The following is a 27,037-nucleotide window of genomic DNA, read 5'->3' on the forward strand; positions in this document are numbered from 1 at the left end:
CATGTGTCAGCGATGGTGTGAGTCTCAGAGCAGCATGCGGGTCTGCCGTGCTTTCAATACCTGACTGTTTTGACTGTCATCAGTGGGAACAGTATGATACCATCTAACCCTAACCTCAGCAAAACACTGCAAAACATCACTTCCATTAAGCAGTTTGAGCTCAACGCTGGAATACCCCCCGCCCCCCATTAAAGCCCCGAAATTGAGAATCTAGGAAGGGTAGAGCAAGAAAGTCCCTCCTCTAGTAGGAAAAGAAACCACAAATAATCAGTTACAAGTGAGAGAGGACGCTCCCACAATGTCAATAAAACATGTTTGCAGATCAGACACACATCAGTCATCCGGACTGGGGTGCAGATGTAATTAATCGTCTGACACATCACCTCCATGTGCATACATATGCTGAGGGACAACAACCTCCAGCATGGTAATCATTTTCAAATACATCACCTCACTGTCTCATTGTTCATGTAGGTTCGTCCCTTGTTTGAAGGACAACGGCAAACCACACAAACTTCCCTGGAACTGACAATCTAGCATGACTCAAACAGACCTCAGTGCAGTTACTCTCTCAGCTCAAACAAGTGCTTACATGCTGCAAACATAGGATTGGATTTGCATCTTATTTACATCCCAGTTCGGTGCCTGGAGTGAGAATGGAAGGCGTTAACTGTCTTCTAGGTTGAGGGAGGTGAGTTAAGATGGGCAGGGGTAAGAGTAAAGACATGAGGGCTGCAAGAGAGAAAGTGTCATGGATAGGTTTGCGAGCTGTTTGGTTGCACCTAATAAAGTACTCTTTTGTCTGCTTGTGTGTGTGTGTGTGTGTGTGTGTGTGTGTGTTTTGCAGATCCTTTCCCTTGTTAATAGCGCTTGCTGTCTCTTCCAAACAGTCATGAGATCATCTGACTGCCTCAGGCTATTGAACACCAGCAACTACAGTAACCCTGACCTGGGTGTGGGTTCCTTTATCTTGGTAGACAGACTTTAATTAAAGCACAAAAAAGGCTTAAAGAATGGATTATTGTTTTGTTTAAAACAAACTCAGGTTTAAATTTTACATATCAGATGTTTTTTTTTTGTTTTTTTTTTGAACTTTTATTTCCAGTTTGGATTATTTTTTTCCTCTTGTTGTTGTAAAAGAGCATGTGGCAGATGTGACAAAGAGATAATAAATGAAGACCAAATGAAGACATAATTTAAACACAATGCATAAGATAGGGATGGATGGAGGTTGGGTTGTGGTTTTCACAGATCTGGTTATATTTAAAAAAAAACCATTCAGTTCATCATTTTTAATATTTCTTGGTTTAGATTTAGATGTATAATTGAATGTTATCTGCATAGAGATGTAGAGAACAAGGAGCTATACTTAAATCCCATTCATTCTTACCATAAAGGTGAGGTGCCTGCTTTGATAGGCATGAAACTTTCCTGAGGTTGAAGGGTTTGATCACACTCAGCCACTCACCCGTAACCAAAGACCCATCCCTTTTATTTTTGGTGACATGCAAGAGCCGTAAAAAAAAAAAAAAAAGCGATATAAAAATGCTATCACTTTCCAAAAAGAAAGTACTCAAGAAGAAATAAAAAATTGTCAGAGAATGTCATCCAAAATACTTCAATGCATATCAAAGTGTAAATGCAAAGTCTGTTCTTCTATTTAAGCAGGCTGTCCTCCTCAGTTATACGTTTAAATTTCTGCTTATAGCTACTGTAAACAAGTTGAGTTACGCGAATGGAGAACAGGAATTGGAAAAAAAAATGATTGCAAGCAAACATCCGTGGGCATTTTTTCCCTCCAAAGAATATTCAAACTTATAGAATTACTGAATACTTTGTATAATAACCAAATATTGATAAGATCTAGATCGTTTTTTTTTAATGAGATTGAGAGGATGAAGATTATATCATCTGCATATGGATGTATTTGTTTCTCTCAGCGTCCTACTGTAATGCTCCAGACCATGTGACTTTTCTTTGTTGGAAATACTTCTGTGGCACATATGAATAAAAGCAGAGACGCCACAAGCTTCATGGAGAACAGAAGGGTTTGGAGACAAGGGAGGCAACTTAAGTAAATGTATGCAAAGACATCATCCAAAGTATCCTGAAACACATTAACTAGAGCCACACCTTTCTGCCAAAGCACCTCAAAATCTTGATTTAGGGATAGCAGTATCTCTATTCTTCATCTTTAATGTTCTCAGTTGCCAGCAGTATGTGATGGAATTTTGTCTGAAAATTAAAATTTAAGACCCTTTTTAATTGACGAGTTTCTTCCGGACTGAAATTGTAAGAGGTTGTAGAGCTGTCATTCCCCTTAACTTGCTTTGTTGCTACCTTTTTTCATTGCTTCCAATATCTGCTCATCAAATGGGAGTACAGAATCAGTGGAAGCACTCCTGAAACCAGGAGTTCTTCTTGAGAAAATATACTTTCAAAACTTTCAGATTCTCAGTGTGATACTTGTTTAAGGTAAGCAAGATAGGACCCAGAATGGTGCCTGGAGGCACCTCACAAAACAAATTTGCAGATGAGAACCGTTATCAACAACAACTGCAAACTCATGACAGGTAGGTGCTGAGTCTGGGCTTACCTGGAGGTGCACACCAACTGACCCTGAGTTTCAGTTTTGTTCACAGTCAAAATCTGCAGAACACCCCCTGTATCTATACATCATTTGAGACCGTGAGAAGTGCTGTTTCAATGGGCTGTGAAGGAAGCCATGTTGATGTACATCTACAAAACCTCCTTCTCAGAAAATTGTTTTAGTCCTCGAAGCTTAATGTCAATGAGATCATTGTTTCATCTCTGGTTTCCCCTCCCAATGTTTCTCAGGTTTGAGCTCATGCTGTAAAGTAAACTTTTAAGTTTTCCCGTTGTAGTCTGTGTGCTTTGTCAAGTCAGCATCTATTCAGACCCACCACCAGCAGCCCAAGCATATATTCCCAACCACACACACACAGACACACGCACAGACACGGTTCTATCTCATGTCCTCAGTGCAAACACAAACAAGCTCTTGGAGAAGCAGGTGTCTTTCCAGTGGGATAAATAAACAGTAAACCAGGATCAAGGAGCAAATGTGTGTGTGTGTGTGTGTGTGTGTGTGTGTGTGTGTGTGTGTGTGTGTGTGTGTGTGTGTGTGTACAAAAAAGAAGAGCAAGGCGGTGGGGGGAGGGGAGAGCTACCGTTAGTTTCTGTCCTAGTGTGTGTGTGTGTGTGTGTGTGTGTGTGTGTGTGTGTAGGGAGAAACTTTGAATATTGCTGATAGCATCTTTTAAGCCCCCCCTGTCTAACTAAGCTGTTTGTTTTACTCATGGAGCTTTTTCTTTTTTTAATCTCATACTTCAAGGTATCTATTCTAAACACACTTTATATTTGGACGGATTCTTCATGTGGCTGGTGGATGGTGGCGCTTGCCTACCGTTACAGTACCCACACGGATTTGGCTGAATGCCAATTTAATACTTTATTTGCACACTTGTTTTTTTATACTCTGGAGGTTTCAGGACTAATTTGCCTGTTTCTTACCTGCCGCTTGAGAGCTTGTAAACAACTGCCTGTGTCGTTATCCACGAAGAGTGACACAGGCGGGACCACCACCATATAATGAGTGATGAGAGACATTTCCAGACAGTTAAAAATGGATGAAATCAGGATGGAAAGGATGTGGAGGAAAATCATGAAATTGTTAAAATTAGATACTGAGAAGTAGTTTTTTGGTCTTCTTTGATGAACTTTTGAAAAGAAGTGATTAAAAACACATCTGTTTGCACACTTTAAAAGATGATACATGGTGGGCCTTATATTCAAACTCAGTGACTACTTTTTGCATCCATCCATCCATTTTCTACTACTTATCCTGTTAAGGGTCGCCCTGGACAGGTCACCAGTCCATTGCAGGGTCAACACATACAGACAGACAACCATACACACTCACAGCCACGCCTACGGTCAATTTAGAGTATCAATCAGCCTTGACTACTTTTTGTTCATTGCAATTTCAAAAAATAGAGTTATTAAAAAAATTAACCAGAATCTTATATTGAAGAAACCTGGAAGTTTTAATTTGCAGTTCTTGTCTGAAGGCAAATTCATACTTTTTTATGACGGTAATCTCAGTCTTTGTTCATCTTCTTTATAAATGTTTTTTTTTAATTATCAAACAAAGTAAAAATATTGGAAAACTTTGATGAGTTATGACATTTTTGAGCTTTAACTTGTGTTTTTTTTTTAATCACTCTGGCGTCATTTAATCTTTTTTTTTTCTGACAATTACTACTTCACATCCACAATTTGTTCCCAATAAGACATGAATGTGGCTCAACACTGTCAAATCACAGCTGTTAAACTCTCACTAGTGTAATCGAAGACTCCCTGCTACTCAGGTAGGTGAGCAGCTCCGCCAATCCCAATCTCAGAGGGGGGTAATTGACAGCGTAGCCCCGCCCTCCCGTCACCTGTAATCCAATCCGTGGCTCCGTCACAGGTAAAACCGGCCTCAATTTTTAGCATTGCCCCAAAAAAGCGAGAAAAGCCGACAAAACCCGTTCTCTCAGTAGGGGACACCTTGTTTGTTGCCGAGGCCCTCATCCAGTGTTGGCGGTAGAGTTTTTCACGGTAAAGAAGACGGGTCGGATTTTCAGTACCAACTAGAAAGTCCAGTTCGACCGACCGATATGTCACAGGAGCATGACAAGTAAGTTGTCCTGACTCTCCACTTGTACCCTGCACAACAAACAGGTTGACACTAAAAGCATTTGGGAATTTGTTGCACTGTTTTTTAAACTTATTTCTCTTTTGGAGTTGATGGCACAGGCGGATTTGAAGGTGCCACTGCGGTCCGCGTCTGACCTGCAGCTGCTGCTGCGGGACATTTAAAACTGTGCTCTTAAAAGTTTAGTCGGTATTGTTTAAGGATTTATTATTTTTTTTAATGCTTGTAAGCCTTTGTGCCTGTGATGGGAAACTGATCGTATCTGTTAGTTTCCCATGGCGTAACACCGCTGATTTCACCTGTCATGTTCAAGCCCGCACAGGTGTCTCTCCACCTGTCGTGCGAGCTCAGGCGCATGTTAGAATAAAACCTGTCCCGTGATGGGCACTTTGAATGTTTGATTTTGCTTTAAGCTCTAACAGTTATGTGCATAGTCCTAATGATGTTTGTTCAGGAATACACATTGGAGCTGCCGGGTCTTTTTTTCTTCTTCTCTGTAAAATGTGATCATTTTCATAATCAGCCTTCCTTTGCTTGTTTTCATAAATATATGTAATATATATAAGAGATGCTTAACCTATATGTATGGCTGTATCGAGGGCAATGATAAGGAGACTTTTGACCGGAGTGAAATTGTACACCTGCAAGGCGTTGGCCCACGTAGACAATGTAAGCAAGCACGGGGCAATGTGATGTGGATTTTACTCACATTATCCAGATGTTTTGTCAAAATGGTGGCTCAAAAATCCTACACCTTTTTATGAGCACGTATTAAAAAAAACAACAACAACTTCAAAGTGTCTGCTGCATGCAGTGTAATTATACAAATACACATTTTTGACTGAATTCGACCAAACTCTGTTTTTTTTTTCCCTCCTGGTTGCATTTCCTTAAGTGTTTTGATGGCCAGTAAATAATGCATCTTATCAGGTTGCAGTGTAGGATTACTAATTATCACTTTACCTTGACCACTGCCTGGAAAAAACAAAAAGCTGTATTTGTTGTAGAGACTCAACTTGGAAACCAAGCCAGTCCGTTTACACTCACTCATAATGACTTTGTTATGGCAGAGAATTAGTAGATTGGGAGGATGTGTCATGGAGGTGTGTAGTTTCCAAAAAATTTGAAAAGTACGTCAATAGCAAGAACTCCACTGATGGCCTACTTTAGTCATTCGAATCGTCGAAGTAAATAAAGGCTGTGCAAATGTTTACTGTAAATAGACAACCTCACTATCTCTTATGTAATCGGGGGCTTAATTCTCAAATTTAAGGAATTTTCCAAGTTTAGTGAGCTGAAACAATCATATTAATACCACAAGACGCACCGGAATGCCCATTAATCTACAAACCAGCTCCAGCTGTCTGTTTCTTTCATAAATCAGTGACCTCACATCTGGAGGAGGAGCAGGATGAAGTAGCAAGCATCAGAACACTTGTTTTCCGTTCTCGGCGAACATGTTTTCGAACTAAAATGTTCTAGCACGGAGCTGTTGAAACGCAGGAATGTCGTCGAGTCAGGTGCGTCACTTGCGGTGAGCGTTTCGACCAATGAGGGATCGCCTATGAGTCGTCGCGCTGGATCAGCCTGTAGAGCATCTTTTCTTGTCCGTTTGATGGCTGAGATTTGTTGCTCAATCTTTTCAAACCTTGAACAACTGGTCTTGCAGTTCACCTGCGTAGTGGATCTCTGTCTTCCTACCTGTTTTGAACGAGGTTGAAATGAGCTTATGCTCTCATGGAGAAGCTCATGCGGGGAGAAATTCCTTTCTTCATTATAGGAAAATGTTTATATGTGTGGTTTCCATCCTCTCTTGCTGACACCACTAAAAATTCGCTTCTAATAAAAAGCTGAAAATTGTTTTTAAACATCTCGGTAATGTTCTTGCAGCAAGCGTGCGGTCCTGGTTCTGCAGAACGACCCAAGCTACGGTGGCCAACGTCGCTCCTTCACCACAGAGGATGAAGCCTGGAAATCATTCCTGGAGAACCCGCTGACGGCAGCCACCAAGGCCATGATGAGCATCAACGGAGACGAGGACAGCGCTGCAGCTCTCGGTCTGCTGTACGACTACTACAAGGTAAGCGGGAGAATGATTTCCTTCTTCTGCAGGAAGAATTACTCCACAGCATCTGTGAAGCAGAGAGCACATATCATGTAATTGATCTTGTTGCTCATGTAGACGGCAGGATGACCTGATGTGATGTGGTCGGGACGCTGAGCGGCTGTGTTTACCCTCCCATACAGGTACCCAGGGAAAAGAGAACAATACCCCAGAGCAAGCCAGAAGCTCTGGTCTCTGATGTGGATCCCAACAAAAGGTAAGTGGCATCCTTCACCTAATTCACCCTTTAAAAATAAAAGCACAGCGCAAATGTGTTTGGTGCGTGTGCGAGGGCCCTGAGTGCAGTCGCCTCCTTCGCTGCTCATCTAAACACGTTCACATTTGGTCCAGGTGAGCAGCTTCTTTCTACTAAATGTCCTTTTTTTGTTTTGTTTTGTTTTATTTTTTTGTTTTGCAATCCCATGAAATCAAAATATACATTTTTCAGCTGTAATCTGTACTTTTACACCAAATCCATATCTTTTCTCCTCGTGTAAAAACATTTTAAAACATTTGAGTAGTCATCCTGCTCTGAGGGGCATTTACTAAATTTCCATGTCATGAAAATGCTTTTTCGAATTAGAATGCCCCCCCCCCCCCATCCTGTTACATTTGGGTTTTTCCCAAAGATTTTACAAGTACAAGTACAAGTTGCCTTTATCGTCACCAAGGGATCGAGCCCAAGGCGAAATGCCATTACACAACTCAAAGCCTGATACAACTGTCACAAGCGGTCACAATTATTCCAGATTGAAAGTGATAATGGTACACTTCAGAATCGAAAAACAGCACATATACATTTGTTGTGTATGTACGCTAAACTTGAGCAGTCCGTTGACCCAATGGAGGCAAGGCATTTTAGTGAAGGAAGAAGCTGTCAAACATTGTTTTAAGCGTTAAACAACCATGGCAAACTGACTTGTATCCCAATTTTCCATTTTGCCTGGTAAAATTAGGAAAGTCTGAAAAGGAACAGGGTTAAGTAATTTACCCACGCTTGTTAGCAAGTGAGCTTGCGTGAGCTAATAGCCATCTAATGCCAATGATAAGTTCCTTTCTCATCTACGATTTTACTGGAAATACATACTTAAATATATTTGAGTGCATAATGTTAATAAGCTTAACCAACTCGTTTTCTTCTTCGATTGAAATACAAACACAAGATTCGCAATTTTTAGGTTAAATTCATTTAATCATGTTATTTAATTGAGTTTAAGGAAGTGTTTTCTCACATGTGACCTGAAAGTAAAACAACCCCCACCTCCCAAAAAAAAAAAAAAAGACAGTAAGATAATCAACAGCTGAATGACCAAACGGAGCTCTAAAATCTTAAAAGTTATCAAAGCTTAATCATTCCTTATTTTACCCTCAAAGTGCATTTGGTTGCTGTGTACATGAAACACAAGATCATAGAAAAAGTCAAATTGAAGTCAAAATAAGTTATATTTTGATTTCAAATGGATTTGTACGCTTGTGTTGCTTCCTCACAGAGAAATAAAGAGGTTTTGTAACTGCAAGTCAAGATTTAAATGAGAAAGAAGGCGTTGGGTAGATTTTAGCTTCGGGAGGTAGTTAAGTTTAACAGATGGTAGTTTTTGGAGTACAAAAGCAGTATTAAAGGTGTACTTCTAACCCTCAATGGCGTTGGTGCTCTTTCTACTCTGTGCTGTGTAGCAGACACCATATTCAGACAGGACACCCCATCCCTCCACTCCAAGATGCCAGCATGGAGAACAGGATCCAGGTCCTCAAAGGGCCCTTCAATATTCTTCAGCTGGCCCAGGACAAGCGGGCCCAGTTCCCTTCACCAGGTCTGTTCAAAGCTCATGGCGTTCACTCATCAGAAACCCGTCTCTTGAAGACCTGATTCACTGACTTCATCTGTGATTCATTCAGACACAACCGTTACAGTTTCAATCGCCGCCTTGCCAAACTACCCACCCGTCAAGACAGAGGTGCCCACTCACGGCTTCTCTGTGACCGTGCCAAACCACTGCGCCGAAACTGAGAGCCACGTGGGCGTCTTTGACCGGCAGCTTAACCACAGCTCAGTCCAGTTCAGCCCAAGCACCCAGTCCCGCACGCCCCCCGACTCCACCTTCTCCGAGAGTTTCAAGGATGGTTCCCAGGAGGTGAGTGTTTCGATCCAACATACCCCCTCTCTCTAAATCCCACTAATGCTCTGCTACAACAACCCCCCCTTCCTCTCCTCTCCTCTCTCAGATCTCTCCCATCAGACAATAGGATATTCACCTGATCCCATGGAGCCAGCGGTGGGCTCAGCCTTCACTGGTTTTATTTGAACATGCCAAAATAGCGGCCAGTGTGTTATTATGCCATTGTCTCACCAACACAATAAAGTGCTGTACTATTCTCCTACAATAGCCAAAGCTCTTTCTCCCATCTCTTTTTAACCTGGAGGGGAATTACGTTAGAAAAGAGTAACCCAGCTAAACCCCTGTGCAGGAGAAGGAGACATTTGGATTAAAGTAAATGAGGATGGAGGAGTTAATAGACTGATGAGCGACAGAAGAAAGAAAAGGAAAGAAATTTATGAAGGGCGCAACAAATCAAAATGTCTTTTGGGTGGGAAGAATTTATCATCTTTTTAAAGTGTAAAAGCAGCTGTTTTTTGCATGTCTTACTACGTCTTTTCTATCTTCTTTGTGTGTTGCAGGTGTTTTCCTTCCCAGGGGATCTCCAGTTACGTATGGCCTCCATGACGCCTGAGGACTACACTCATTTTGACACCATGCCGGGGTAAGTCGCGCTGCTGCCGGCCCACCGCCCGACTTCCACTGCCGCCGTCGCCATTCAGCTTTGACACAACCTGGCAGAATGGCCTCTTTCTTTTGCGGTCACAGGGGAGACACCAGATTCCCCTCTGTGGGAAAGACAAGACGCTGCACATACGGGCGTTATCTGGCACACACTGATTTTTAGGTCACTTTTTTTTTAGGCCCAAATAAAACAAACTGTCATTTATCTTAAGTCCATTTAAATTTGAATTGTAAAAATTTAAAATGTTTTTTTTTTTTCCTTTCTATTCTTTAACATTTGCTTTCCGTATTTCAGCAATAATTTTGAATACACTCTTGAGGCTTCCAAATCCCTGCGTCAGAAGACGGGTGATGGCACAATGACGTATCTCAACAAAGGCCAGTTTTACCCGATCACGCTGAGGGAGATAGACAGCAAAGGCATGCAGCAGCCCATCACCAAAGTCAGAGTAAGACTCCACCAGATCAACGCAAACATAACTGACAAAGGTGTGCGTATGAATACACAAGATTATACATGTTGATATGGTTTTGAATGATCTTTGCAGAGTGTGGTGATGGTGGTGTTTGGAGAGGAGAAGTGCAGAGAGGATCAGCTGAAACACTGGAAGTACTGGCACTCCAGGCAGCACACTGCCAAGCAGAGGTGTCTCGATATCGGTAAGAATGACGGTGTTCTGATTGGCTTGTTTTTAACTGAGTAAAAGTGCATCATTTGGTTGGACAGGAGGGGAAAGAAAATATAAGTTTTTAAAGTAACAGAGAAAGCGATTTATGTTTGTAATGGAATTTGTTTTCTCTCTCTTTGACAGCTGATTACAAGGAGAGCTTCAACACAATTGGCAACATTGAGGAGATTTCCTATAACGCCATTTCCTTCACCTGGGACACGAACGAGGAGGCCAAAGTAAGATGTGAAAATAAAAACAATAAATGCAAGTACACGGCATCTACCAATCACAATGCTGCTACTCAAAGACCACACGCATGCACAAAGACGACTGGTTCCCCTCCAGTTTGGATGTAAGAGTTGGCATGATACTAGTGACCCGTGGTGTCCGTATCTCCCAAACTTCATTCATTCATTTTGATGAAATTAGGTGGAGAGATGATATTGGTAGATCCGTGTCAGACGTACTCTGAAAAGAACGTTTCAGCTCCCAGAAGTAATCTCGATCTTATGCGTGTTTTTGATAGATTCTTTTACATCTCTGGAGTTTAAGTATTCAGTTTCTGGGCTGGTATGGATTGTGATCTGGATCAGTTATCCAGAGGTCCTACTTTTGTTGTTTGGGAAGAAAATTTATGAGTGGATTTCTCATGCAGCTGCCTTCATGTTGTGTAGCGACGCGGCCTTACTTGTAGACTTAAAAAGTCTTGTTCGTTTTTGTTTTGTTTATTGGGCAAATTAAAATTAAGATCTCAGCTGGTGACACCCCCTTTATCCACTTTTTAAACTGTGATTCTGCACAAGTCATCGTGGAAAAAGGTTACCTGAGGTAGAGGAAGGAAGATGTTGTCAATCTGCATCTGCACGTGTAGCGTCAAGTTGCACATCAACTTGAGCTCATGCGGTCTTGACTGGTCCAACCTGCCTGCTACCTCTACTTGAGTGGCTACATGTTGTGGGAGCGACAAAGAAAGTGCAGGAATGAGGAAACTCAGCAGGGGACGACGCTACGCTTCTACTCGTTGAGATCCTGTTTGACGGGTAGGAGAGGTGGCAAAGAGGTGGAGCTTTCTTCTTCTTCCTCTCCTCCTGAGTTTTAGTGTGTTGTCATCCCTCGCGTTGTTCTGCTCTCTGAGATGGAGGATGACTGTGGCAGGTCCACAACAAGGAGACAGCATGGCGCCGCTTCTGGTGGTAGATCTTTGAGGCTGAAATCAACATAAATGCTGTCACACACACACAAATGTCTGTCAGACCAGGATGTGGGTCTAACTGTCTCATGACTCCAGGCCTGTATCCATAGGATGTTCATCCTTGTGTGTGTATTTTTGTAAGCACCACCCACCAGGTTGTTTGATGAAGATGTGTGTGTGTGTGTGTGTGTGTCCAGACGATTTCCCCTGCAGCATGTATGTATTTGCAAAGAGCAGCCCCTCCCTTATGTTTACCTTTCTTGAGGCTATGTCCAGAAATGATTTAGAAGGGTACCTTATTGATGTTTTTTTTTTTATCTCTGTCATGATTCTGTATCCTCATTTCTATTGTTGAAAAGATTCAATACGACCAATTGTGACTTAAAATGTTGTAAAAAAAAAAAAATCACACTTGATTTCTCGATCCGTGCTCCTAAAATTAAATTTGCTGTTTTTTTTTTTTAAGCACCAATAATTTTGCACAGGTAAACTTATTCTCCCCCAAATAAATGCCTTTTTATTGTTACTCCTTGGGTCCTCACTGTTGTTTTCAATTGCTCTGTAATGATGTGTTTTGATGACACAATGATGAACTGTTTTCAATACAAGCAGCAGGAGAACAAAGGAGGACTTCGTGTAAGACATGAGCATGTGATCACTAGCGTTGACCAGTAGGGGGCGACACAGAACACCAAATGCCGGCTCTGGAGAATTAGACCACAGCAGCTTTTCATTCACATTGATGCTGCAGTGAAAACTATAACTTGTGCATGATTCAAGCAGCAGTAAAAAAAACTAAAAAAGATTAAAGTTTCTTTTAAATATATTTGATCTTTTTTTTTAATGCATCATCTTCATGCTGGTTTTTCTCTCCTTTTTTCCCTCCGACTCTCTCCTCCAGATCTTCATCTCGGTCAACTGTCTGAGTACAGACTTCTCTTCTCAGAAGGGTGTGAAGGGTCTCCCTCTCAACCTGCAGATCGACACGTACAGCTACAACAACCGCAGCAACAAGCCCATCCACCGAGCTTACTGCCAGATCAAAGTCTTCTGTGACAAGGGAGCGGAGAGGAAGATCCGAGACGAGGAGAGAAAGCAGTCCCGTCGGAAAGGGAAGGTGGCCGAGCTCAACCCCAGTCTGTCCTGTGAGTCCCTCTGAAGACAGTCACAGTGGCTCGCTCCCTGTTCCATCCACTCTGGATGTGTTTTCACAGTGATTAAACTCAGTCATGTGTCGCCTCTTTCCCTCACTATTAATTTGTGAACAAAGGTCAGGTTTACAACAGGGAAGGCGCCGTCCATTGTGTTGACCCCAGAGAGAAGGATGGCAACAAGCAGAACTTCAACCCCCCGTACACATTGAAGTGGGGGGGGGGGTGGGGGGGTGGGGGGACCTGATATTTCGATTTTACATGAAGGAGGAGATTAATATCACTTCCTGCACCCACTATAGGTGGCGTGAGATAAGACAAACGCGCCATGTATCATTTTGCGCACAACATAAAGAGAATACAGTGTCATTCATTCATCCGTTTTCTACCACTTTATCCTGTTAAGGGTCACGGGGGGCTGGAGCCTATCCTAGCACCCTTTGGGCGAGAGGTGGGGTTCACCCTGGACAGGTCACCAGTCCATCGCAGGGCCCACACATAGAGACAGACAACCATTCAGTCACAGCCACACCTACGGTCAATTTAGAGTATCAATCAGCCTCGTTCCCTTTTGATGTCTTTGGAATGTGGTAGGAAGCCTGAGTACCCAGAGAGAACCCACACTGGAACAGGGAGAACATGCAGGCTCACACAAAAAGACCCCGTGCCCGAGCTGGGGCTCGAACCCAGAACCTTCTTGCTCTGAGGAGACAGTACTAACCACTGCAGCACCTTGCCGCCCAGCACGGGGTCATTTTTATGTAAATCACTGCTACATCTGGATTAGTTCCTGTCAACCACTTGGCGGCGCTTGACTTGTAGATTTCCTGAGTCTTCAAATGTGTGATGTTTGGAAAAGATCTGACCCTGTGGAGTCAGTAACAGGTTTCCTGTTCTATGGTGAAATATTAAAAACTGGCTGCTTTAGCGGAGGCAATTATCGCCTGACTTTTACAGCCCCTCTGAGCCCTCCTCAGCAGTGTCAGAGCATTTTAATACCTTTCAGCTCCCTTGTTTGAGTTTTACCATCTAGTTTTCACTGCACATTAAGTGCTGCAATGTTCTGATAATTCCATCTAGTTTTACCAGTTACTGGAAACTAAAACAAGAAAAGAAATTCAATTCAGACACATCAGCCAGAAATATGACGCCACTAAGAAACTTAATGAGGTGATGATACCGTATGTTGGTGTTGCATTTACAGCGCAATTTGCTGCTCCCACCTGTGTTACATATTAAAATGCTCCCTTTTACGACCCCCCCCCCCCAGTTGTTGACGTCAAAGTGCCCATCCTCCAGAAACGCAACGACGTGACCATCTTCAAGATGATGGCAGACCTTGAGACCCAGCCTGTCCTCTTCATACCTGACATTCACTTCTCCACTTTCCAGCGTCATGTGAGTACCAATAGACACAAATGCATGAGTGACCACCATGTTTGAACCTCAATCGTGATTGTAGTTACATTTATGTCCAACTTGTGACTTGGTAGGTGGTTCGTAAACAGTTTATTTCCTGTTCCCGCCCCCTCGTCTGCTGGCAGGGTCGAAGTGACCTGCTTGCCGGTTGGCAGGGACAGAGAGTTCTGGTTTTAAGTTCTGATAGGAGTTTCAGATACTGTTGGCTGTATTTCAGACTGCTTACTCACAGGATGAATAATTTATCACCGCTTCAAAACAAACCTGGAGGTTAAGGGGACATTACCTCACGTGCTCTGAGCAGGGGACAGGGGTAGGTTTGAAGAGAGAGGGCACGTGTCAATAATAAATCAACAAAGAAGAGAAAACAGAGGTGTATACACAGTAGACATTCAGAAAAACCATGTCGCATTTTCAGATGTTGAATTTATCAGCATTAACCTGCAGCAACCCCCTGACAGATCACGTGACAATTGCAGAGGTGTGTGTGTCTGTGTGTCTGTGTGTGCATATACTCTCTATTCTGTGGCATTTTTCACAATAAATGTGAATGGGTCTGTTCAGTGAGACACACCCAGAGGACAGGGTTTTCACTCATTGATAAATTTGACTGTGAATGTTTAGTGCCCCCTGCTGGTTAAACTTTACACAGTCTTTGCTGAGCCCCCCTAAAAAATAAGAAAAGTTTGTTTTTTTTTCCCCCTTCTTTTCTCTCACTAAGATTCCTATACAGCACTGAGGGAGCAACAGGAGGTTATTTTTGGTGATGGCAGTGACATTGAACCCGACTGAACCCTCTATGCTATCACTTTCTGATAAACTCTGGGTTTACTGGGTTCCTGCTCAGAATAGAATTCTATTAAGGGCAACGCCTGCAATCAATACAGTTGCAAGGCTAAAGCTTCTGAAAAACAACAAAACATCAAATACCTGAGAACTGGCGCATATTTACTTGCCAGTTTTTTGATCTGGGTTTTTGTATTTTTCTTTAAAGAACAAACACATTGCAGGAGAGTTGTCATCTACAGTTAGAGGAATTCAGGTGCACGACACTGACTCATGAAGAGATCGTTTTCATCCCGTATTTTAAAAAGAATTCTTTCTCTCAACTGCAATGTACAGGTTTGCTTCACCTACAGATTAGATATAGATTTTAATATCAGTCAGTTTCATCATAGGGTCTTGATACTTAAGACAACCATTGCTGGTGTGTGTTTTTAAATTATTTTTTTTTAATGTTAATCCATGTTGGCTTAATGCTCTCTTTCTGGGTCTTTTGCAGGCTTTTTCAACAGAAGACGGAGAAGACAGGTGAGTTCAGCGAAGCCTGGATGTTCTTTTCACATTTGCTTTCAGTAAAAGAACTGAGACGACCTTTGGCACCTTCCCAGTAAAAGCCATACAGCGTTACACTTGTTATTTCTAGGAAATGCCGGGAGACTTTGTAGGCACGCATGTGTCTGTGCTTGGAAGTGTTTTTATAGCCTGTTAGCTGGCTATTAAGGGCTTTTTAATCAGCGATTGTGTACCTTTGTTCACTTCAGCTCCGGCATGAAGAGATTACCCTTCAGTGATGATGAGTTTGGGTGTCCACCAAATAAGATTGCAAGAACAGAGGAACCGAAAAAAGGTATGTGAGCTGATCACGGATTTTGCAGCGAGTTTTCTCTGGGGCTAAATCAGCATGTGAAACACACACACACACACACACACACACACACACACACACACACACACACACACACTTTGAGGCCTCAACTCTCTGGCCTCCACCTCCACTAACAAAATACCATTGATCACTCTGTGGACACACTCATGCAAACAACATTGCCCTTTCCCCTATATCCTATTCATAGGCATACAACGGGTGTAAATACATGCTGGAGAAGCATTGTAGCCTGGAGCAGTGATTCAGTTAGGAACTGCCTTCATTATTAAAAACCAAAATGTTCAGTCAGTATTTTAACAGATTCAAAGAACACATCATAAGCAATTTTTGGTGTAGCATTTCACTCAAAAAACAGAACCTGGAATCTTTTAGATCAGAGATTTCTTCATGAGGTCCAATGGAAAGAATTAATAGGTCACCAGATACTTCAGTAGAACTTTATACTTTGACAGATAATCCTCAGAGTTCTGCCTTTTTTTAAGACTGAATATGTATATCTTACCAATACTAAAAACCTTCAAATGTAATCCTTCGACGTGACGTGAATTTACAATTTTGTTGAAGAAGCTCCTCAGTCTTCCTGCAAGTCCAAGACAAATATCTCTCTCTTCTTTCCCCCCCTTTCTCCAAATGTAGTTGTTATATGCAAATTCCCCTGATGATGTCTTTCTCTTGTTATTACTGATCTTATAACATCCCACAAAGCTAGCAGCGAGCTAACACATAGCGAATGCAGTTTAGCTAACATAAGGGCATATTTTCTAACCTCAAAGATAACTTTCAAATTGCCCAGTGGTCAGCCTAGACAGTGCCTTCTCAGGTGCCTGATCTGGTTTGACGGGAGCCATCCAGCTGTTGTCTGGATGTTAGTTTGTGCTTGCAGGACATTTTTATAGCCACTGACAAATAGCCTACTGCTGCTGCTGCTGTTGCTGTTCACTGTCGTGTTGTTGTTGCAGTATCTCTGTGGTCACACACACCTTGGAGGGAACAACGTTTGACTCATAGTTGCTTAATACGAAATTACCAAAGGAATATTGTTGAAAAGTCCCTGAGTCAAGTCTGAGGTCTTCAGAAGTGTGTGTGTGTGTGTGTGTGTGTGTCTGCGCGACTTGAGTCCAACTAGAGTTTTGATCCCTGGCTCACAACCTCAGATGAGGTTTCAAGAGTTGACATAATTTGATTTTAAAATATTGACTTTTAGAGCTCATGAAAGACTATTTCAAGTGAGTTTCATAACCATCCAACAACAGCCATTTTCTTTTCTTAGCTAGAAAATTAGCAGCCTTGTAATGGTTCGTGAGATGGGATCATAATGTTGTTTGAGTAAACAAAAAAAACCTGTCAATCATCTGCTGCACGGCTTTGCTGAAATGACGTTCGCCTAAAACAAAGTTATTCCTGGCAACTGAAGACCGTAATGAGTGAAGCACATGCTGTAGAATTAGAAGGCCAAACATCACCCCAGAGTTATTTACCTTACTGCTTCACCTCTTTCTTTTTTAGATTTAAACACAAAATGACTCCAGCCTTTTCAGCTCTACTGTGTATGCAGTATTTTGATGCCTGCGGCAGTTTGGAAAATTTAAGCTAATTTAGGGAGGTGATCTATTTAGGGTAGGTATCAATGTCGTGTTTAAAGCCACGCGTGATGATGCTATGTGTGCCTTGTCTGGGCCCTTTGCCACTTCTCTGAATTTGGATCAGTGCCCGTGATGTCTGGTGCATGCAGATAAAGTGGCATGCAGCCTTACGTGTCTGCATATTTACAAATGGATTAGACGTGTGCTTGGGCTCCACTACTTCAAAATCAAGACACACACCACACACACATACACATCCTCAAATGAACCAAACTAACAGCGAGTAATGGTTCAGTGCCTGCCAGTGACTTTTGTCTGTACTGCAGCAAAGCAGAAGACCTTTTGTCTGTGGTTTTCGGGGGTTGGGTTGTTGCTGTTCAGTTCATGAGCATACATAGGTACTTTGTTTTTATGTTAACTCCCTTCTTCTTTTTTCCACCCCACACAGTCCTGCTGTATGTGCGCAAAGAGACAGAGGAAGTATTTGATGCCGTCATGCTGAAGAACCCCACGCTAAAAGGCCTCGTGGACGCTGTGAGTTGTAATCATGACCTTTGCTCACACTGCAGCTTGACACCTGCACAGTACTTGTAGGCATCGTCATGCTAGGCTAACTGAGGTGACAGGACATAGAGTTGGAGAGAGGACCGGGGGAGTTTGAATAATTCAGATTAAGAAATTAAGAGAAAAAAATGGAGGTTGCAGGGGCATTCATAGCAGAAAGAAGAAGAGAAGGACGTGGGAGCAACGGTGTCTAATATATGAAAAAGAAATGTCAAATTTAATGTTGCCTCATTTTGGCTTGAAAAGGCCAAACTTCAGTGATCATGTACAGTAGAGCTGATGAATTAGGTGGACTAGAGTCTCCAGTGCATGAAGGGATCTATTTTCAAGTTTGTGCGACTAATTTTTTTTTTAATTCCCTTTTTGAAAGATTTAACACCAATTTGTATTTTTTTCAGATTGCAGAGAAGTATGACTTACCTTTGGATAAGATTGGCAAGGTCTATAAGAAGTGTAAGAAAGGGTGAGTATCATTCATGAGCGTTCTCACTCTTCTGTGCCCCTGAATCATTGAAATGACCGAACCTGCAACCTGCTGCAAATAACAGGGTGTCGATCAAGTCTACAGCTTTAGCAGCATTGTGGTTGGCTGATGCGTTCCCTTGTTACATAGAGACATTGTGAACAAAATATGATTAAAAAAAACCCAGCTCTCATTCAAGTCAGAAATTACATTTTACCCAAACAAAAGGATGAATACTGGAGCGTACTGTGAGTTATTTTAGCAATTAAAAAGGTGCAAATACAACTTTTCTCAATTCGTAGTGGGAGAAAACATATTCATGTGTTTCATTGCTGTATGAATTTAAAGCAATAATTTGGCAGTGGCAAGGCATTACCAACAACTTTCAACAGGCTTTTGGTATAAGTTCCATAAGCATAACCTACTCTGGATGAATAGATTTAGTTTTTTCTATGATAAGATGAGTGAAGAAGCTACCCCCAGTGAGCAGCTGGCTCAGACAACGTGAAGTTACTGTCATGTGATAAGAGACTTTTTGATAACTTTGCTTTCCTTGAGGCCAGTGCAGAATTTAACAGTGCGGAGGCAAAACGGAGGGATCAGCATCAACAGCTGTGAACGGTTTCTAGGCAACAAAGACGGCTCCATAAACTATGAAATTACCTTGAGCGTGGGATTTAGCCTATGCCTATTTATAAACCTGGTTGCCCCAAACAACAGTTGACATTTTTCAACATTGCTTTTCCCGGCAAGAGCCTGATTACTGGTAACTGTAGTGTCGCACATTTCGAAGGAAAACTGAAAGGTACAGGTTTGGCTTTACTTCCATCATCCCCTGCTTACTTGTGTTGAGCTTTGAGCGCTGCGCTCTGTAGAAGGTTCAAGCGGTCGCGGTACCGACCTCGCCATATGACAGAACCAGCGCAGAGCAATTTTACTGCCTCTGATCATGTATAGCTTCCTCAAGTCTCTGGTACACATGCTGTGCCTATGGAGCATGCTCAGTAAGCATCCTCCCTGCAGCACCGGAAGTTGGTCAACTAGACAAACATATTGTGAAATACAGACTGATGTGGTGGCAATGATGAGGGTGATTTGAACTCAGCCTAAACGTAATTTGCCCCCATTTATATGAAAATACGATGCACTTATATGTTATAAGGAACTGAGTTAATTCAATTTGACTTCCCCCCCCCCCCTCGTAGATGTACTGAAGAAGTATAGATATGATTAAAATGGAAATACTTAAAATAAAAGGTTGATCTGTACTTCAGTAAATCTACTTCTATAGATGTGTACACTTGTTATTAATGGGGCTTTAGATGGTTATTTGTGAGTGAATTGAGTCTCACCAATCAACATCAGCCAATCGTGAGCTGTAGACAGACTGTAGGGGCTTGATTAGCCGTCGTTTTGATTCTAAACACAAATTGCGCAGTGATTGCATTTGCATAATAATCATAAAACCGTGGCTTTGAGCGAAGTGTGTAACTGTTTCACACACGTGCAGCAGAATGATTTATCTGCGCATTTTTTGGTGCATTAATTCGTCAATCTTCTTAAAACAAGCACTAGCTGCTACTGTGTTTTTCTTCGAACAGGATTCTAGTCCACATGGACGACAACATCATCAAACACTACTCCAATGAAGACACTTTCCAGATCTCCATGGAGGAGCTGGGCGGCATGTACAAACTCACCCTCACAGAAATCTGATTGGACGAGAGGGAGCGACATCCCCCGCGGTAGAAAGACGGAGGATGGAGCGGCGGTTTACACGTCTCGCATGTCCAGTGATTTAAGAATTGAAATCACGTTGTGCCGTAGCAAAACAGAATTGAAATGTCACAAGAGGTATTTAAAAAGCCATAGCTCTTAACACACCATAAGGTTAGTTCTGAACTTATACGTTTTTGGATTCAATTTTAAAGAATAAACAAGTGAGAGGATGCAACGACGCCTCAAATATTAGTGCTGACGTTTGTACATATATTGTGCGTTGTGGCGCTGCTATACCTCATGCTATGCTAGCAGTAGTGTTTCTCCTATATTGGATTATTATGAGGGGAAACACTTTGTCTCGACTTTAGTGAAGCCATAGCACTGATGACAAAACTCTGTAATGTTGGGCCCCAGCCATTCAGTGTATTAATACGAAACAACGTGGCAGTATTTAGTGTATACAGTTCCTTCCATAGTCTACAACTAGGATAGCATTGGTTTTTTTTTGTGTTTTTTTGTCTTTTTAAGAATTGGATACATGTTGTTTGTGAATGAAAATATATTATTTTCCATGATCAAGTTAAATAATGGCCTCTTTGTGAGTATTAATGATAAATGTTCTGAATGTTACACACTCACTCTTCTGGAAGTGCAATATGATATTTGGTTTCAGATGCATTCAGGAAAAAAAGTCCTCTATTGCCATAATGCAGTATGTAATGCATATTAATTGATAAATAAATTTTTAGTGGCAATATTGTTGTATATATCCTCTGGAAAAATGCTACAAGGATCTGTATGATCCTCTTTTTGTATCTCAGTACTTACTGTGTATATATTTATTAAGAGAATGGCTGTGGGTTATTGTTTTGTTTTTTTACAGTACATATAACCAGATTTCTATTATTCCTGATGTAATGTTTTCTTCCTTTTTTATATGAAGTTATTATTACATGACATTGTTGAGGGACAAAAAGTTATGAACATGTTCTAATGGATGTTCTTCAGTTTCGTAAAGGATTTAATGCACAAAGTGCTCAATAAAAGCTCTGCCGTAGCTGTCCTGCGGTCTCATTCATTTATTAGTCTTCAGTCACACTTTCCATCTTACAGGAAGTGTGACGTTCGTTTGGATGTAACAGATATTAAATCACCCGTGCCAGTGTTGTGTGTGTGTCTGTCCGCAGGAGCAGATGTCTGGGCATCGACCCCAACCCTGTGGGCAGGAAACAGGCATGACTGCGCAGGCGGGTGCCGAGAAGCCACTCTGTCGGAAACCTGGACGCCAATTCCACCTCCCAACTTTGTATTCAGATGACCTCTTGCGCCCTTTGAGATTTGCCATGTCCATTTATTTAATGCTGCTTTATTTAATGACGCTGGCCAGCCCGTTGGTGCAGATGGAACCTAACTCACTACTGTGCGAATTTGTTCCATGTTCCTTTAGTTCGAGGTCACCAATCATCTGGAATGATGGCTTGTCAATGAGAACCAAGTGAGGATATAAAAATGTTTCCACTGCCTGTCTGTCAAAGTCTCACTTCAGGTCCTGCACTACCACTTCCTTTAGTATTTAATCGCTCAGTCGTGTGTTTAACCTTCACATTCATAGATAAAGGGAATTTCAAGAATCACAGACTGACTGAATGATGTTGAGGCGTTGACGAGTTTTTAAATAAGGCAGGCTTCTGATCTAATAAGTGCCTCGTTTAAAACCTGCACAGCGTTTGCGGTTTGCATTGTTGTTCAAGCGTTGGGTCAAGTTCAGACACTGGTCCTGGATCTGGCTTGGTTGGAAAAGGAAGGATGTTTTTTTCAAGTGGTCGGATATTTTTGACCAAATGCCTTCAAAGATAATTTGGTTCTTATCAAATAACAAGATTCGCAATCACTACCTCAGCATGCTAATATTAGCATTTAGCTCAGTCGCTCGCGAGCATAGAGAAAGAAGAACTTTAACAACAGATTCAAATAAACCTGGTTCCTGTACAGTTAATTATCACTTTCTTCTCTTTGGCTCTCTGGTAAAGTGATAGCGTGCATTTATCATTGTCAGGCACTGGACTCCTGATGCACCGATTATCACCACGGCAATATTCGTACTCGCAGTATCATAAAAGATGACAATGACCACTATTTCTAAAGGTTGAGGTGTGGATATACAGACAAGCCTAAAGCCTCATTTAGTTATAATTTAACCCACCAGCCATGCTGATGATACCACGCTGCCCTGTTGCCCTTAAGTGCAAGGCCATCTGGTCTCTGTCTTTTTACAGTCTTCATCATTCTCTCTCTCTCTCTCTCTCTCTCTCTCTCTCTCCCTCCATCCAACAGTTTACGATGTCCTCGTTTCAACCGGCAGTTGGTGTCTGACTATGTGACTCCAAGTGAGGACAGGGAGCTGCTGGCACGCCGCTCAGGCATATGGTCTTTGTTGTCCATCATATTTTCCCACTAACAGTTTAGTCAAATATAAAACATCAGAACCGGAGGGGAAGAGGGTGGCGGCCGCGAAGGTTAAGATAATATGAACATGACAACACCACGGACTCGAGTGAAGTCATAGTTCAAGCTGTTGCTAAATGCTGGTGGTAATTGTTCTGCACCTTCTCTGCATCTCATTTTAAAACTCATGACATGATTATTCACTCTTTTTTTTCTTTCTTTTTTAGATGGACTCTATTCAGTCCAAACAGATGAGTCACACTTAAAACTCTCTGCTGTCAAGATGTACTTTTCTGAGGTTAAACGCAGTCACAATTTGGGTTGTGCCCACTCAAATTGCACAGTCTTGTGACAGCTCAGAGCTCAACCGCAACTGACCTACTTTGATTCTGTTCAAACATCTCTTGTCCAATAGTTTTTTACATTTTGAAAGTCCAACCAACCCCCCCCTTTATGTTACTTCTTTGATACACGATGTTCCTAATACTAGAGTCTAAATAAACATTTATACATGCAGCTTAATCTCTCCTACGTTCTACTTACCTCACTAAGGCTTCTACAGCAATGTAATACTGCAGAAGGGCACCGTTTCCATCAATTTCATCTAGTAAGAGGTTTTTCTTGTTCTCCTGACAATTTTTCCGGTCATTACTGAACACCAAAATATCTCAATTGTACAAGATTTTTCCTTTAACAAAATCTAAAAGTCTCAAAATGCTGACATATCTCAGTAAAACAGGAAAATCTTCTTTTAAATATAAAAAATATTCAGTGCTATGAGTTACTGTAGCTTCAAGTAACTATGTAACATAACTGATTAGATCATATTACCGGATTAACTCCGGCATTGGCGTGTTAAACTATGACTGTGGTTGTTATGGTGTCAGATTAGATCAACGCCTCTGTACTTTTCTGTGCGATGTTTGCTGCTCGATCGTTGGATTACTTCTCCCCGCCCCCCCCCCCCCCCCCCATATCCCGCCACCCCCCACCAAGTTATGTACATTGAGTTCCTATTTCATCAGCACCAGCAGAGCTCAGCCTGCCACTAACGGTCTATCAGCAGTGAAGAACTGCTCCATTTTAGCACATCTTTGCCAAGCAACTTCGATACGAGACACAAAAGTTTGCTATAGGAATATGTAGAAATTCTGAAATACATAAAAAGATTTGTGACATGTCAGCACAAAAGCGTAAGTCTTCCCCTCCGGTAGGCGCTCCAGAGCTCCGAGGACCGAAATAACAAGACGACAGTTTTCTCACACAGGCCAATGAACAAATATTCCAATGTCACAATAATTTTCCCTCAAAAAACCTGCACTGAGCACCCACTCCACCTACAGCTCAGTGTCGCACAGCTAATTGCATATTTATTGTTATTAATTCAGAACTCGACATGATTTCACGATGGTGCACCTATCTCAGTTATTGTTTTTGTTAGACATATAAATGAATATGAATAAATATGTCAAATCACTTGTATGTTCACATACTTGACCAATAATGCTGATTCTGGAATCAGAAAGTAAAAATTCACTGGAACTCAAAGCTTGTTCTGATGAATCATGAATTTTGCTGAAATGGCTGAATGACCTTTACTTCCTTAGACGGAACAAAAAAAATAAATAGTTTCAGCGAGTTCCCTTTTTTTTTTTTTCCCACTAATCTAGTTTTTCAATTGACTCCAGATCTTAATCAAAGGATTATTTTTTATTTAACGGCCACACTGGCCTCTCTGTTTGAGATGTTCCAGTGTGTCATCAGATGATTTTTTTTTTTAATTTTTAATTTTACAGAAACACTCTTCAAAGTAAGAATCTTTTTTTAAATTTTTTTTTTAAACCAGGCTGTTACCTTACCGTGTCTTGGTGATATAACAGAAAGGAGCTTCTTTTCATTGTTTCTCTGACAGTCATGCTAAACCGTAAATAGCCCTTCCATCCTCAACATGCTCCCACCTACTCTCCGCGTATCTATAGTCATCTGAAACCTCAGGATGTAGATATGAATCAAACTCTGCAGACCTTCAATAACTGTGGGTCTTTAAAAACAAATAAAGAACATGCTGAATGTTTCTCTTCCGTTGAGATGAACATTTCATCAAGCATTAAATGGGGAGCTACAGCAGAACATTTTCCCGCAGGCAGACGAGCAGACGGAATATTACTGAAAGTGAATTATTTATCAACATCACAGATTTTGGAGCCGTAAGCATCATCATTAGGCACCACACATGCTCAAAGCGTCTCCAGGGGAGCTCCTCCAGGGAGCCCTCCAGCCTGCCTCCTGTTCCTCATGTTGCCAGGACAACACACCGCCAGCGCACAAGTCAGTGTCTCATAGCAGCAGATTGGCTTCAGCGTTCTGTTCTGACCAATCAGGAGCCAGGTGCTTGTAGAGGAATCCCTGTTGTTGCTCTTGTGTTTTTGTTTTTTTGTTTTGTTTTGTTTTGTTTTGTTTTTTTTGGAGGGGGGGGGGCACGCGTTGTGTTGTGTGGTGCACAAAGCATCTTTACTGCTCGTATGTACAACAAATCACCAGTGATTTGTTGTCTGGCCATCTTCACTAACAATGGCACATTGAAATGATGCAACACTCATGTCAAAAGCTAAAAAGAGAAGAAGAAGAAGAAGAAGAAGAAGAAGAAGAAGAGAAATGGAAATGAAGTCGGATAAAACAACAAACTGATGTAAATCTGCTCAAAACGATCCGTAGACACACGCTGTGACTCCTGTTACTTCAATCACGTACTCAACTGCATTTTCAAGATTATTTTCAAGTAAATCATCGAATCAACTTTTCAGCTGATGAGTTACATCTCATTTGTAAATTCTCAGTTATGTTGTTTATCTATCTACTCGTTTATTTATCTTAATTATCTAAGACTTCTATGGTTTTTCATACTTACAACACAGGATCTACATTGAGACATTTTTTCCCCCCTACTAACCTCTCTCCATGTCCAGCAGTTGCATAAACTTGATCAAAGTAAGTAGTAAATGGAGAGATGAAAGGGAAGATGGGTTGAGGGGGTTTGATGTATGTGTGTGTGTGTGTGTGTGTGGGGGGGGGGGGGGCTTCGTTCAGAGGTTTTCCACACAGTCTGGAATTCTTTTACACGCCGTGTCCTTTCACCCAGATGACAACGTGCAACAGTGGAGAGTGAAATCACCTGACGGTCAACATTTTCCACAAGTGGTTCCATCTCGATCATCACCTAACGGTACTCTCGTTGAATCCTGTTATAAGAAAGTGGTTAATACGTTATTGTCATTGAACAAACTCAGAAAAGAAAAGTTGGTTAAGGCAGTAAATCAGAAGTGTTGACAGCAGCAAAACAAACCATTTGATAAGAGCAGCAGAGGATTGTTGCAACACTGACATCTTGCTCTTTCTGTGACACGCAGCTGAGGTTTTGACTTTCAATGTGATGAAGTGCAGTACAGAAATTATGAGTCCCATTATTTTGCCTACACAACTTTATTAGATGGTAAATTAAAAAAAACAAAACAAATCACCCCCTCTCCATACGACATGAACCATCCATCGTTGTCTTCCGCTTATTCCTTACTAGTAAGGGTCGCGGGGGGGCTGGAGCCTATCCCAGCATCTACGGGTGAGAGCTGGGGTTCACCCTGGACAGGTCGCCAGTATGACATGAACCATTTGCTAAAAATTTAATCACTGCAAAGATTGTGACTGCTGTGCTTTATTTGTGCAAGTGTGTGTGTGTGTGTGTGTGTGTGTACTCTCATAGACAGCAACAGAATGAACAGCTTACGATTTCTCTCTGGCAAGATTTTGACAAATGTGTCGATGCATGTTCAGAGCTGTTCCCACTCATATATTTTTTTGGGGGGGACATTTTTGAAAGGGAAAAACTTGACTCTTGCCTGTGGCTGCTGCTCAGAGCTCAAGAGCCGGTTGTGAAATATAGCCCCTGGGTGGTATATTTAACCCTGCTAAGGCTACTCCCCCGTCTGCGTTCGCTCCTGGAGTTCCTGAGATGGGGGAGTTGGCTGGACATGGGAGGTGTGCATGAACGCGGAGGCCCAGATAGGGCCAGCGTAACCTTTCCTCCAGATTCTCTAACAAAGTTGAAGCGGACTGCCCCTGTAATACCACAAACAGACTACTGTACTTAGTCCCTGGGCTGCCTGTCATGCCTGCGCTCTAACACGTTTTCTCCATACCCCCACCCCACCCCCTCTGCTAAGCATTGGCACCAAGGTTGCCCTGCAGCAGCTCCGAGCCGTCACTTCTTTCTGAGGTCATGCTTACGTGAGTCACACTGAGGAGCAGGTCTGCATTGGCAGCCGGGCGCTGCCAGAGTCAGGCCCACACACCTGCTACACTCCCTCTGCTGCAGGCAAGATGCAACCAAACATTAATCCAAGAGTCACATCAGGTTAGGTGTGGTCATAGCACCAGTGAGCAGGAAAAAACAGAATTTTAATCACTTTTCACTTGATTTTATTCTTCTGTCAAAGCATCTCGGTTGTATTTTATATTCCTCTAAAAGATTTCATTTCTTTTTCTTCTTCTTCTTCTTTT

The 27,037-nt window shown here is 41.9% G+C and overlaps 1 protein-coding gene across 2 annotated transcripts; it reads left to right on the forward strand.

Moving 5' to 3' along the window:
* Positions 1-4,511: 4,511 nt before the first annotated feature.
* Positions 4,512-21,094, forward strand: grhl1 (grainyhead-like transcription factor 1). 2 transcript variants are annotated; one of them, XM_086182851.1, is made up of 16 exons: positions 4,512-4,702; positions 6,611-6,800; positions 6,968-7,041; positions 8,499-8,635; positions 8,721-8,956; positions 9,502-9,584; positions 9,900-10,053; positions 10,153-10,264; positions 10,417-10,511; positions 12,369-12,612; positions 13,889-14,016; positions 15,320-15,348; positions 15,582-15,667; positions 17,738-17,823; positions 18,252-18,316; positions 19,918-21,094. In XM_086182851.1, exons 1-16 carry the CDS (start codon positions 4,683-4,685, stop codon positions 20,030-20,032), a joined length of 1,854 nt encoding a protein of 617 aa, XP_086038977.1. In that variant the 5' UTR covers positions 4,512-4,682; the 3' UTR covers positions 20,033-21,094. The 2 variants fall into 2 exon arrangements, with proteins under 2 accessions (XP_086038977.1, XP_086038978.1); XM_086182852.1 differs by having other exon boundaries at positions 8,502-8,635.
* The last annotated feature ends 5,943 nt before the right edge of the window (positions 21,095-27,037 follow it).

The sequence above is a fragment of the Aulostomus chinensis genome, chromosome 17 (assembly GCF_037954235.1).
Source record: "Aulostomus chinensis isolate RoL2024-O1b breed Wild chromosome 17, RoL_Achi_v1.0, whole genome shotgun sequence".
Lineage (NCBI taxonomy): Eukaryota > Metazoa > Chordata > Actinopteri > Syngnathiformes > Aulostomidae > Aulostomus > Aulostomus chinensis.

What these genes read in the sequence shown, in the direction of transcription:
- grhl1 (XM_086182851.1), top strand. Translation starts at nt 4,683, where the DNA reads ATGTCACAGGAGCATGACAA. An exon ending in TGCTGTACGACTACTACAAG is followed by an intron (nt 6,801 to 6,967) that starts GTAAGCGGGAGA and finishes CCTCCCATACAG; the next exon opens with GTACCCAGGGAAAAGAGAAC. An exon ending in ACAGAAGACGGAGAAGACAG is followed by an intron (nt 15,349 to 15,581) that starts GTGAGTTCAGCG and finishes TGTTCACTTCAG; the next exon opens with CTCCGGCATGAAGAGATTAC.